Below are 14,106 nucleotides of genomic sequence, written 5' to 3'. Positions count from 1 at the left end.
TCTCCAGGGGCCCCCCCGACTCCCCCGACCCCCCCCCCGGTCATAGAGTAACCCGGCAGAAAGAAGTTTCTATCCCAAAGCAAAGCGGTCTTCTCACCATAGCAACCCACAGAATGGTCCAATCAACAGGAACATTTTATTGGTTGTCACGGCGATAAGACCGCTTCTCAAACTTTGCATTAGAATTAATTGCATATCTATGGAGTGCAGCTATCGATGTGGAGCAGTTGCCATGGAAACAAATGGAATGTTGGTGCTTTTATTTCCACTGTTTGCAGAAGTCAACATTTAATGCTGATGACGTCGAGCGCAAAACCTTCAAATCGCTAATAAAATGGTAAAAAATCCTGAATGCGCCATTAGTGGTTTTTACAGAATTTACTGCAATAAAAAAAACTTCTTACAGATCAAACAAATCCAACAGACGTCACTACGGCAACGAAAACCTAACCGCACATTGACGGAAATCCTATACATCTCATGCAAGATTGTAAGCTCCTGTGGTCCAATATACCAACCGAAAACTCGTGAGCAAAGGCGTTACAAAAATTCAGAAGAAATCCAGAAAACAAAAGAAATTGCCCCAAACCAGTGCAAAGAAATGTAGCGACGCGATCTCCTCATTCACAGCATCGCCGACATACCGAGGCGCTGCCTGTTTCTGCACATGCCTGGCACTCGGAGGGTTAAAGTTCCCCTTAAATGCCTCCGTGGCGGGGTTGCAAACATTGATTTCCCTTATTGCCCCGGTCAAGACACAGACAGGCCAGGGGGGTCACTGAAAGCCCACAGATTTTGGGAGGTGGCTGGATGCTCGGTGTCATCAGGATGGTACCCGGGTAGACGGAGTGCCGCTGATGATGTACAGAGGATGGAAATACAGCCGGAAGATGCTGGAAGCTATCGGAAACTACGGGTCAGAGGCTGAGACAGGTGGTAGATCAGTGGAACAGACTCCCAGCAGAAATGGTAGAGGGCATTAAGCATGCATGGGATAGACATACGGCTCCTGAATCTAAGACGAGACCGACGACTGATTAAGGATTTTACAGCAGGAGAAACAGGCGACCAGACGGGGGGCCGACGGGGGCCGATCTGCCTATCAACTCTACGGTCCGGTTCCTGAGGACCATTTCCATTCACGGGAAGGTTAAAAACCCTCTTTTTCCCCCAAAAAGTGTTAATAAAATAAATGAAAAGCTGCTGGAGCGGTACGTACCGGCGTGCCGTTTCATGAAGCAGGTCTGTGAGCGGTGATTTTGGGTCGTTTTCCGCCTGTTTTGGGGGGACGGGCGGTATTTTCCAGCTGCCAGCCTCGGCTGAGATCTCTGCGCCTGAAACTAATTTTTTTTTGGGAGCTGAGAAAAAAGAAAAAAAAATTGCAAAGACAGGAAGTGGAGACGGGAGACGAATGTGAAACTCTAAACCCCAACCGCCAGGACGGGGTCCGAAGGAGGGAGAAGCGGGGGGAACACGCCGGCCGCGCCAAGCCCACCGACGGATGGGGGGACGTTCTCGGGACCCCCGGAGCTCCTTACCAAACAGACAGCAGATTGGGGGGAAATGTCATAAAAACACCGCCCCCCCCCAAATACCACTTGGGAATAAAATGGAAAATATCAGTTTCTATATATTATGTGTATCTATATGTTTCTATATGAATCTGTATATCTATCCGTCTATCTATCTATCTATCTATATATCTATCTATCTATGTATATGTATCTATATATTATATGTATGCTTCTAGATATCTATATGTATTTATATGTATCTATATATTTATATGTGTATCTATATGTTTCTATATATATATACATATAATATATATATGCTTCTATATGTATTTACCGGTATATGTATATGTATCTATATGGTTCTATATTTATCTACATCTATCTATATGTATCTATATGTATTTGTTTATAACTATATGTATCTATATGTTTTTACATGCATCTGTATATACCTATATGTATCTATATGTTTCTGTATATATCTAATATGTATCTATATGTTTCTATATGTATCTGTATATATCTATATGTATCTATAAGTTTCTATATGTATCTGTATATATCTATATGTATCTATATGTTTCTATATACAGATACATATAGATACATATAGATATATATACCGAAACATATAGAAACCTATAGAAACATATATGTATCTATATGTTTCTATATGTATCGGTATATATATTATATTATATATATATATATTATATGTATCTATATGTTTCTATATGTATCGGTATATATATTATATTATATATATATATTATATGTATCTATATGTTTCTATATGTATCGGTATATATATTATATTATATATATATATATATTATATGTATCTATATGTTTCTATATGTATCGGTATATATATTATATTATATATATATATATTATATGTATCTATATGTTTCTATATGTATCGGTATATATATTATATTATATATATATATTATATGTATCTATATGTATCGGTATATATTATATGTTTCTATATGTATCTATGTTTCTATATGTATCTATACATGTCTATATGTTTCTATATTTTTTTTATATATATATATATATGTATCTGTATATCTATGTGCATTTATATATATGATGTGTATCTCCTTTGCACCAGTTTGTTATTGTATATGTTATTTTATGTGTTATTGTATGTGTTATGATATTTGTTATTGTATGTGTTATTGTATATGTTATTGTATGTGTTATGATATTTGTTATTGTATGTGTTATTGTATGTGTTATGGTATTTGTTATTGTATGTGTTATTGTATGTGTTATGATATTTGTTATTGTATGTGTTATTGTATGTGTTATGGTATTTGTTATTGTATGTGTTATTGTATATGTTATTGTATGTGTTATTGTATGTGTTATTGTATATGTTATTTTATGTGTTATTGCATATGTTATTTTATGTGTTATTGTATGTGTTATTGTATGTGTTATTGTATGTGTTATTGTATGTGTTATTGTATGTTATTGTATGTTTTATTGTATGTGTTATTGTATGTGTTATTGTATGTGTTATGATATTTGTTATTGTATGTGTTATTGTATGTTATTGTATGTTTTATTGTATGTGTTATTGTATGTGTTATTGTATGTGTTATGATATTTGTTATTGTATGTGTTATTGTATATGTTATTGTATGTGTTATGATATTTGTTATTGTATGTGTTATTGTATGTGTTATGGTATTTGTTATTGTATGTGTTATTGTATATGTTATTGTATGTGTTATTGTATGTGTTATTGTATATGTTATTTTATGTGTTATTGCATATGTTATTTTATGTGTTATTGTATGTGTTATTGTATGTGTTATTGTATGTGTTATTGTATGTTATTGTATGTTTTATTGTATGTGTTATTGTATGTGTTATTGTATGTGTTATTGTATATGTTATTGTAGGTGTTTCTAAATTGTAACAGCGCTGCGGAATCTGCCAGCGCTTTATATATAAATGTAATGGAATGTATATATATTTGTATATCTATATGTTTTTATAGGTATCTATATATTGTCTCTGCGGCTGGAAATTCAAACAATGCCTCAACTTCTGTTCTCCATAAATGCCCACAGATCCAGTAATGTGCAGAATCTGACAACTGATCCTTTCCTCAGGTGAAGAAGAGCCTTATGAGGTCTCGAATGTTTAGGTGACTCAGCTTATGTCTGGGAGCTGTCCGAACACATTTTCACCTTTTTTACACAGAAAAATTACTACAAACGTATTAACTAAAAACTTGATAATGTCTAGATTTTGGTGCCAGAGTCACAGGAATCCCCTTTCACGCGCTGATCAGTGCCTAGGTTGTGGTGGTTTTGCTACTCCTAAAGCAGTTTTGTCCGTGACCCCCTGCGGGTGCAGATAATATGGAAAGTGGATGTTCCTCTCTTATTTGTCTTGGGCCTCGGAGCGTTTCCTGACGAGGTTACTGAAGCCCCTGCTCCTCCATCCAGGAAGCTGGTTCTTTTTATTCCTCCCCCGTAGCTGGCCGTTATTCCTCCCCGCAGCGCTGGGGTCTGTTTAAGACATTTTAAAGCTTCCTGCGGAGGGCGAGTGTTTTCTCGATCTGAGTGATGTGGAGTTTGTAGGAATCCATAAGAAGATGTTACGGCACCCCAGGGACACGGACTCGCTTTATGGCAGGGTACGTCTGACACCACGACTCCGACTTACAGCAGGTGCTAAAAGAGTATCCATAGAGACCTAAGAGAGACACTAAGGGTTTCATTTGCGGCAGTTGGTTGCCATGGTGATAAGACTTTAGACGTGGGATGCATTTCCCGTCAGATTCCGACGCGTTTCACCCGGAGAAGAAGCAGAAGCCGCCGGATGAAGTGAACGGGATCGGCTAAAATATCACCGGATGGTTCCACGGGGTGCGGAGAAGATCCAGAGGGGGGCAAAATTCCCCATTACACAGACGCCGACACATCTGGGGGCAGTTCATGCGCTCTCTCAAACCTACTAACCTTACAATGCCCAGAGAGGGGCATGGGTGTGGTTAGAGGTGTGGCTGGGGCGGGGCTATTTGTGTTACGGGCGGAGCGTTTAGAAGAATAATGATGGCTTTCATTTAATGTATAAAGCCGTTTCCTGCTGTTTCTATACACATTATCGTGTATTACCTCACACCCAGCAAACATTCCGACCTCCTAGAAAAGAGGGGCATCGGGGGGGATAGAGGGGCATCAGGGGGAGGAGAGAGGGGCATCAGGGGTTTGGCCCACAGAGGGACTGCACAAATAAAACAGGGACACTTGGGAGTCATAGTTTGTGTGCCCTCATCTGATGGGTGAAACAATTTATAGGAAAATAAATAAATGTGTGAAAAAAATCTATTAGAGACAATATTATGACATTTTAATTGAAATTTGGGGCAGAATTGTCTGAGGTCGGAATCGGTTGTTCTAATAAAGGGTTAATTTACCAGGAGGCAGTGAATATTCTCAACCCCCCCCAGGGAGAGGTCATAACCTACACATTTCTCACGATGTCATGATTTTCGGTGATGTCATTGACCTAACGACCAGCGCATCACCCAGTATATACTGTATATATATATATATATCACAGGAAATGATCAGCGTCGCCCCGTGTATACTGTATATATATATATATATATATCACAGGAAATGATCAGCGCGTCGCCCCGTGTATACTGTATATATATGTATATATCACAGGAAATGATCAGCGTCGCCCCGTGTATACTGTATATATATATATATAGTACAGGAAATGATCAGCGCGTCACCCAGTATATACTGTATATATATATATATATCACAGGAAATGATCAGCGTCGCCCCGTGTATACTGTATATATATATATATAGTACAGGAAATGATCAGCGCGTCACCCTGTGTATACTGTATATATATATATATAGTACAGGGAATGATCAGCGTGTCGCCCCGTGTATACTGTATATATATATATATAGTACAGGGAATGATCAGCGTGTCGCCCCGTGTATACTGTATATATATATATATATCACAGGAAATGATCTGTGCGTCGCTCCGTGTATACTGTATATATATATATATATAGTACAGGAAATGATCAGCGCGTCGCCCCGTGTATACTGTATATATATATATATAGTACAGGAAATGATCAGCGCATCGCCCCGTCTATACTGTATATATATATATATATCACAGGAAATGATCAGCGCATCGCCCCGTGTATACTGTATATATATATATATTTCACAGGAAATGATCTGTGCGTCGCTCCGTGTATACTGTATATATATATATATATATCACAGGAAATGATCTGTGCGTCGCTCCGTGTATACTGTATATATATATATATATCACAGGAAATGATCTGTGCGTCGCTCCGTGTATACTGTATATATATATATATATTTGTATATCTGTTTATTATTATTATTTATTATTTATTGTTTTATATAGGGCCATCAAATTCCGTAGCGCTGTACAATGGATAATACGGAGAGGATGTATGTTGGACAGTAAAGACCCCGATTGGTTCATTTATTGAAACAAAATGAAAAGAAACAACAATAAGAGCAACACAAAGGATACAAAGTATCAGTCTGTCTATAAACAACAACATTTATAATATTTATAAATATTTACATCAGTGAATGACATTGAAACGGCAGGACCGGGACTACAACTCCCATCATGCATCTGTGCCACACGCGACTATACTACAGAATACAACTCCCATCATGCACCTGCCCTCAATCCAGCGTTAAAGCCAGGAAAACTACATCTCCCAGCATGCATCTGTTCTGCTAAACCCTCCGGGCTGAACTGAAACCACCCTGCTAAGCTAAACTGCTTAAGAACTACAACTCCCAGCAGTCCACAGGAATACAACTCCCAGCAGCCTCACTACCAGTGGATACTGCATGAAGCCTACAGCTGCCAACGGGAAGAGGTCAGTGAGTGGTCCCTGCAGCCCCCCCTTCATTCCTCTGGCCCCGTAGTGTAGGGGCTCATCATCCCCCCCCCCGAATGTGGGACCCCTACGTGTTTATCCCCTGAAGGGCAGGAGCCACTGACCCCCCCTCTCTAACTGCCCTGTCCTGCAGGTGGCTGATCACTGCTCCAAACACTCCTTTTGTGTCTGATATCTAGAGGCACCATGGCTGTCACTGAAGGGTTAATCTGATATCTTCCCAGGAAGTGCTGCTCGGCCAAAATAACTTAAATACCATATTCTCGCCAAAATAACTTAAATACCATATTCTCGCGAGCAACGTTCCATCTGGCGTGCGCAGGAAATTTCTCTTGTGCAAAAAGTTTCACAGAGCAAACATTTTGCGCGCACAATATCCGCGCCGCATAAAGTTTCATTTTTTATTTTACTTATTATTATTTTTTTTTTTATTATTTTTTTTTAATATTTTAATTTTCATATAATAAGTTACAACATATAAAAGACATTGACTTAAATATACATTTACATTAATTTGTAGCATATATATTATCTTATTGAGTCTCGACTGTAGTTAGAGGTTTATATATTATGTTAGTTGCCTCCAGCTACAGGTGTATACATAAATAAAACAGATTAAATAAAATACACATAAACAATAGATATACATAAAAAAACAAAAACAAAAAAAACAAAAAAAACTAATTTATGGTAACTGTGTAGTCATTTCATGTATATTTCTCCAAAGTGGGTTACTCTTCTATCTTCTATCTTGTAAGTTTTTTTTTTTTATAAGGTTAGTCTTCCCCATATTTCCCAATATTTATAAATAAGCCCATTCGCTCTATAATAGCCATATTCCATGTTTTTTTGATTAAGAATTTGATTTTTAACATATATCCAGGATATTGTCTTTTCCTGCCTCCAATTTCTGGCAATGACAGCTAACATCGCTAGGATCACATGATCTATTAATTTTTTTTGTTTTAACGAAATCATCTCCCAATCTTGGAGTAGTAATGCCCTAATTGGTGACTTATCTATTTGTTTATCTGTTATGCCAGATATTACATTAAATATCTTATCCCAACAATCGATTATTTTGGTGCACGACCACCAGATGTGTATCCACGTGCCCTCAGCTCTTTGACACCTCCAGCATAGATTTGAATTTGCTGGGTTTATCTTGTGGAGCCTTTCTGGGATCATATACCATTGATTTACGATTTTAAAGTATATCTCCTGTAAGTTTAAGCAGTGGATATTTTTCATAACTTGATTCCAAGCTATCATCCAGCGGTCTTCTGTAGAGGACAAGATGTCTGTATTTAGATCTCTTTCCCATTTTTTCCAAGCAGGAGGGGGTTTAAGATTATCAATCGTCAGAATGAGGTCTGTACAAAGTTTTAGGGATTTCTGTTTAGTCTGATTATCAAATATTTTCACAAATTTTTTTAGATATTCATTTTTAGTGTCTTCAACAAGGTGATGAGTTAAATAATTCTTAACTCTCATATAATTAAATATTTCTTTGTTAATAAGACCAAACTCAAAACTTAAGGTAGAGAAATCTTTAAGTTTATTACCTATCATGAGATCCTCTATTCTGTTTATGTTACATTTTGCCCATTCATTAAGATTTATATCCTGGATGTTTTTGTTTAAGAGCTGTATAGGGGCCTTTTTAGTTATAGAGTCATTAAAGCCAATTTTCCTCTTAACTCTTTGCCAGAATGATAATATTGAGTCTAGTAATATCCCTTTAAGATGTTTCGTATATTTTTTTAATTCTTTTTTCTGCAGCCACAGGGCTACCTCTAAATCTGTCAGATTTAAGATAGCTTTTTCGATTTTATACCAGTCAGACTCCTTGGATTGCAACAATTGCATTTTATATATATGAGACATCATGGATGCATACCAATAGTTAAGCACTTTGGGGAGGCCTAGTCCTCCGCGACTCCTAGGTAAAAATAAGGTTTCTTTTTGGATTCTAGGATGTTTGTCACGCCATATAAACTTCATTAATTTTGCTTGTATTATGTTAATCCATTCTTTAGACAATATATCCGGGATCATTCTAAATCTATAGAGCCACGCTGGTAGTATATATGATTTAACAATGTTGATTCTCCCCATCCACGAAATAGGAAGAGACTTCCATTTATTTAATTTCTCTTGTGTCTGTTTTAGAAGGACTTGACAATTTCTTTCCATTATCTTAGTTCCTTCTGCCGAGATTTTTATTCCTAAGTAGTCTATACCTGTGTCTGGCCAACAGAAATTAAAACTAAGTTTCATTAGATTTTCCTCTTCTTCTGTCATTGCAATACATATTGCCTGTGATTTCCCCATATTTAACTTATAATTAGATGTATTACCATAAAGCTCGATCTCTTGTAGTAGGGGTGGAATCGAGGCATTAGGTTTATCTAGGATAAGAAGGATGTCATCTGCATATAAAGACATTTTCATTTCTAGTTGACCAATTTTAATTCCAGCAATATCAGAATTTTGTCTTATTCTAGCTGCAAAGGGTTCTAAAGAAATAATATATAAAATAGGGGCTAAGGGGCATCCCTGTCTAGTGCCATTTGATATGTTAAACCATTGAGATTCAAATCCCTGACCCACTATTTTAGCTGTAGGAGTGGTGTATAATGCCATTATATCATCAATTAAACCTAGTCCAAAGCCCATCTCCTTTAAGGTCTCTTCTAGAAATTCCCAGCTGACCCTGTCAAATGCTTTTTCAGCATCTAATGACAGGGCCAGCAGGGGAACCTGAGTGATATTTGCATAATTGCAAATGTCTATTATCTTTCTAACATTATCGCTAGAGGATCTTGATTTTATAAAGCCTGTTTGATCCCTATGTATTAATGTCTCTAAATGAGGTCTAATCCTATTTGCTATGATCGCCGAATATATTTTAGTATCTAAGTTTATTAAAGATATTGGTCTATAATTTTTAATGTCTAAAGCAAATTTATCGGGTTTCAGAATAGGGCAAATGTGGGCTTGTAACATTTCTCGTGGGAATTTTTTCTGATTTTTTATTTCATTAAACATATTGCAGAGATAGGGAGTCAAACTAGTTTCCAAACTTTGAAAAAATTCAGCAATATATCCATCGGGGCCCGGAGTTTTACCCTTTTTTAGTTGTTTTATTATTTTTATCACTTCATTTTCTTCTATGGGACGATCTAAAATTTTAGCTTGGACTAAGGATATTTGTGTTATTTTTGAAGATTTTAAATAGTTCTTAATTAAGTCTCGTTTATTACTGTTGTCTTGGAGATTATATAATTCTGTATAAAATGTACGAAAAGCTTCTCCAATATGTGCTGGTGAAATACAGTTTTTATCTTTATAAATAATTTTATGTATTCTTGAATTGGCTGTTCGAAATGATAGTTGACGGGAAAGCAACTGGTGCGGGCGATTCCCCAGGTAATACCATTTTTGTTTATACTTAGTTAGTATCTTATTTGCCTTTTCCAGCAGTATCTCATTAATAGTTTTTTTTGTTAACTCAATTTGAGATTTTAATTCTAGATTTGATCGTGCCTTATTTTTCCTGCATAAATCTTCTAATTGAATATATAGATCAGTAAGTGTTTTAGATTTTGTTTTATTTAGATGTGCTGCTCTACTAATCAAATGTCCTCGGATAACACATTTATATGTGCACCAGGTATTTGCAAAAGATGTTTCATTAGATGTTTCATTTTACTTATTATTATTTTTTCTTTTTTTGGGAAAAAGTGTTGTGCGCACAATTTTTGGACGTGTGCGCTCTCTAAAAACGCTATGTGCACGCGCAAGCGCAGAGCTTCGAGGGAACACTGCTCGCGAGTCTCGTGCTCAGCCGGTCCGTGAAATGCGTTAAACGCCCAATCTGTGAATTTTAGCGTTAAGGATCCGATGTCATTTCTTATGTTTGTTTTTTTGCAGAATACGCCGAATGGAGAATAAATTCGAACGGATTGAATATTCCTTGAAGCAAACGTCCGATCTGGGGAGGGAGGTCCTGGAGCGAGCGAGGCGGCGGGAGGTCAGTCGGTCGCCGCCATCATACAAACGGGGGCGCGAAACGCGTTGGGAACACCAGGAACCGGATCGGATGGAGGTTCGCGCTAATCTTCCATGATTTACTGCTGTAAAGACTCGAACCTTAATCAGTCGTTGGTCTCGTCTTAGATTCAGGAGCCGTATCCCCATCCCATGCATGTTTAATACCCTCACGGTATTACCCTCTACCACCTCTGCTGGGAGGCTGTTCCATTTGTCTACCACCCTCTCTAGTGTTAGATTCCGGGCTAATAATAATTTTCATGCCTTAAAAAGAGGGACTTTTTTCTGTATAAAAGTTTTTTTTTTTGGTCCAGGCAGAACAGCGAGTGTCAAACGCGTTCACCGAAGGAGCTTTAGAAGAACTGTAATTTATTCCCTCTTTAAATGCGTTACCCCCATAAAAGTACCGTATTTGCTCGATTATAAGACGACCCCCCAAAATCTGAATATTAACTTAGGAAAAAAAGAAAAAGCCTGAATATAAGACGACCCCAAAGGAAAAAAGTTTTACCAGTAAATGTTAATTCATGTAAACTATTTTTTTTAATAAAAGCTATGATTGAGAAAAAGATTTCTTTTGTTTTTATTTCTTGTATTTTCCAAACTGTCCCCCAGTTACGCACATCTGCCCCCAGGCTTGCCACTCCAATATGGCACTGTGGCCCATGATATGCCTCTTAACCCTCTATATGCCACTGTGCCCCATGGTATGCCTTTTGACCCCCTATGTGCCACTCTGCCTCCAGAAATGCCTTATACCCCTATATCCCATTCTGGCATTTAGGGGGTTAAAATGCATATTATGGGGCAGAGTGGCACATAGGGAGGTATAAGGCATTCCAGGAGGCAGAGTGGCATTAAGGGAGTTAAAAGGCATTATATAGAGCACTCTGCCTCCAGAAATGCCTTATACCCCTATATGCCACTCTGCCATTTAGGGGGTTAAAAGGCATATTATGGGGCAGAGTGGCATATAGGGAGGTATAAGGCATTTCAGGAGGCAGAGTGCTCTATTAAATGCCCCCTTAACACCACTCCAGAAATGCCCTATGCCCCCATTTAACACACACACACACCCTATACCCCCATTTAACTAACACACTCTCTCTCTCCTCTCTCTCTCTCACCCCCTCTCTCTCTCCCCCCCCCTCTCTCTCTCACCCCCCTTCCCCCGCTCTCCCCCCTCTCTTACCGGTGCTTCCAGCCGGGGCAGCGGGTTGACGTCGCCTTCTGCTGCAGCCGGAAGGAGGTGTGGCTAGCAGCGGGGGTTTGTATGCGTCCGTCGCGTATACTTTCCCCGACTCTGACAGTCGGGGAAGGTCTATGCGACGGACGCAGACAACCCCCGCTGCTAGCCACACCTCCTTCCGGCTGCAGCGGACGTTGTCTACGCGCATCGCGTAGACGTCAACCCGCTGCCCCGGCAACAAAGCAGGAAGCACCGGTAAGTGTGTGTATGGGGGGGGGGGTCGGGTGAGACAGGAGGATCCAGGTCCCCTGCAGCGGTGCGGGGGATCTGGATCTTAGTCTCCTAATCAGACCTCTATTTGAGGTCTGATTAGAAGACGACCCCGATTAGAAGACGAGGGGTATTTTTCAGAGCATTTGCTCTGAAAAAAACCTCGTCTTATAATCGAGCAAATACGGTATTACCAAAAAAGAACCTTTCTCTGCTGCTATGGCAACAATGTCCCTGAACCTTATCACTGTTGTCACAGGAGCATAGGGTGATATACAATAGGAACGGGCCACAATTTGACATATTTAAATATAATGTTTGGCCGGCGTTTGTGGGTTGAAATTTCTGGGGACGGTTTTGCTGCTTAATTTAAGTTTTATCGTATATTTTATATTTTACTTATTGTGTAATCCACCCTAAATCATTCTAGATTGTAAGCTCGTTTGCGGCGGGCCCTCCTCACCTGTTGTCTCTGTTAGTCAATTTGTTATGTTATATATTACTTATGTCCGGTCTACCCGTTGTACAGCGCTACGGAATTTGATGGCGCTATATAAAACAATAAATAATAATAATAATAATATATCGTTTATTGCTGAAAATTCCCTTTTTCAATCAGTACATTTTGCGGTTCTCGCGGCAGGCGGAAGATGATGGCGCCAGTCTGGAGGAAGCGTTTTCTGCCGTGGCGGATTTCATGCGTTACACCACGGAGCAGTGCGCGGTAATCGATGATGTTAAAGGGACTTTGTCGCTCACTGTGTGGTTGGATAGTAAATGTTTAAGATTTTTTATTGTTTCTCAAAATATATTAAGAAAAGTATTTTAATTTGTTGGCTTTGTTACTTTGATCGGTCGGCATCTCGCTGAGATTAATGGTAAATATATACAGTATACAGCAGGTGTGTATAGGGTGCAGTTAGTAAAGAGGCCAGCAGATGGCAGCAGAGTCCTGCTTTAAATTTTCTATAAATCCATATTTCCAGAAACCCATAATTTCCATGTTGTGGTCTTGCTCAGCTTCTCACTCCAGTTAAATGGTTTTTTTTATTTGCATTTTCAGAAATACCATAACTGCATTCCAGCGAGCGACGTTAACGCGCAGGAGATGCGACACGCCTGCAGGTTTCACCTTAGAAAACAAGGGCCGCCGACTCAAGCGTCAACTCGGGTAAAATAATTAAAGATTTATATCAAAAATGATTTCCATTTATTGTGATTTATAGTAAAATGAAACAAAATCCTCCCTTCTACTTTTACTGCTGATAACAGAATACGTTTCTGATATCGGGTAAAATAATTATTATTCGCTGTAGAAAAATGTCGGGGTGCAAAGAACTTGAAATATATATTTTGAAGAAAGTATTTGAAGAAATATGCGCTGGCTGAGCTTTGTGAGAGTTGTAAGGGGGTTACAGATGTTCTGTTATCTGGCCATTAGGGGGCGCTGCTTATTGTATCTCATTTTATTTTTAGGGGCCGGCTGCTTGTCCTCCCCAGTCTGTTGGGGTTCAGAGGAGACCCCAAGATGTCAACATTGAAGTTGCGCCGGGGACTTACCGAATTTCCGCCGGGTCGCGCGGTTCTGCGAGACAGACTCACGTGTTAAACATCCCCCCGGGACACACTGTGGGTCTGACCTTTGACCTTTGAGTTGTGCGGAAATAACATGAATTGTCTTAATTTGGATTTTATTCATTTTTTTTCCCCCTTTTCTATTCACAGTTGTGGCACTTTATATCTTTATTTGTCTAAAAGTAAGTAATATTAAAGGATTGGGCTGGGGAGGAATAACTTTGTCTAGGCTGATGTAAAAGAAGCAATTCTGGTGCTCATGTTTTAGAATCACCAGAGAAATATCTGCGCTGTCTTTCAACCAATCCAGACGTTGCTATGGTGATAAGACTTTGCACCAAAATATTAACCCCTTTATTTCTGTATTAACCTTTACTTTATCTGGAAACTATATGTCCAGTCTATTTATACTGATGTCTGTTTGTTTTGTGTTGTTTTTGTCCTTTTCATTTATTATCGAATGCGATATTATTCAGGTTAATTACATCGTTGGGATCGCGCATGTTCTGTGTAACAGAATTCACTTTATCCCAATT

At 38.5% G+C, this 14,106-nt stretch overlaps 2 protein-coding genes across 2 annotated transcripts in view; one reads left to right on the top strand and one right to left on the bottom strand.

The window, feature by feature from the left end:
* Positions 1-1,276, bottom strand: part of DENND2B (DENN domain containing 2B) — a 56,989-nt gene extending 55,713 nt beyond the window's left edge. The window contains exon 1 of the mRNA XM_053449005.1: positions 1,220-1,276. The gene's annotated coding sequence lies outside the window, so the exon portion shown is untranslated. The remainder of the gene's footprint in view (positions 1-1,219) is intronic.
* Positions 1,277-10,360: 9,084 nt separating this feature from the next.
* On the top strand, positions 10,361-13,939 carry AKIP1 (A-kinase interacting protein 1). The gene is made up of 4 exons (XM_053449218.1): positions 10,361-10,591; positions 12,639-12,719; positions 13,059-13,166; positions 13,472-13,939. The coding sequence occupies exons 1-4, from the start codon at positions 10,427-10,429 to the stop codon at positions 13,646-13,648; spliced, it is 531 nt and encodes a 176-aa protein (XP_053305193.1). The 5' UTR covers positions 10,361-10,426; the 3' UTR covers positions 13,649-13,939.
* Positions 13,940-14,106: the final 167 nt, after the last annotated feature.

Source organism: Spea bombifrons, chromosome 10, assembly GCF_027358695.1.
Source record: "Spea bombifrons isolate aSpeBom1 chromosome 10, aSpeBom1.2.pri, whole genome shotgun sequence".
NCBI lineage: Eukaryota > Metazoa > Chordata > Amphibia > Anura > Pelobatidae > Spea > Spea bombifrons.
The sequence above is the reverse complement of the archived record's forward strand: the minus strand, read 5'-3'. Positions and strand labels throughout refer to the sequence as shown.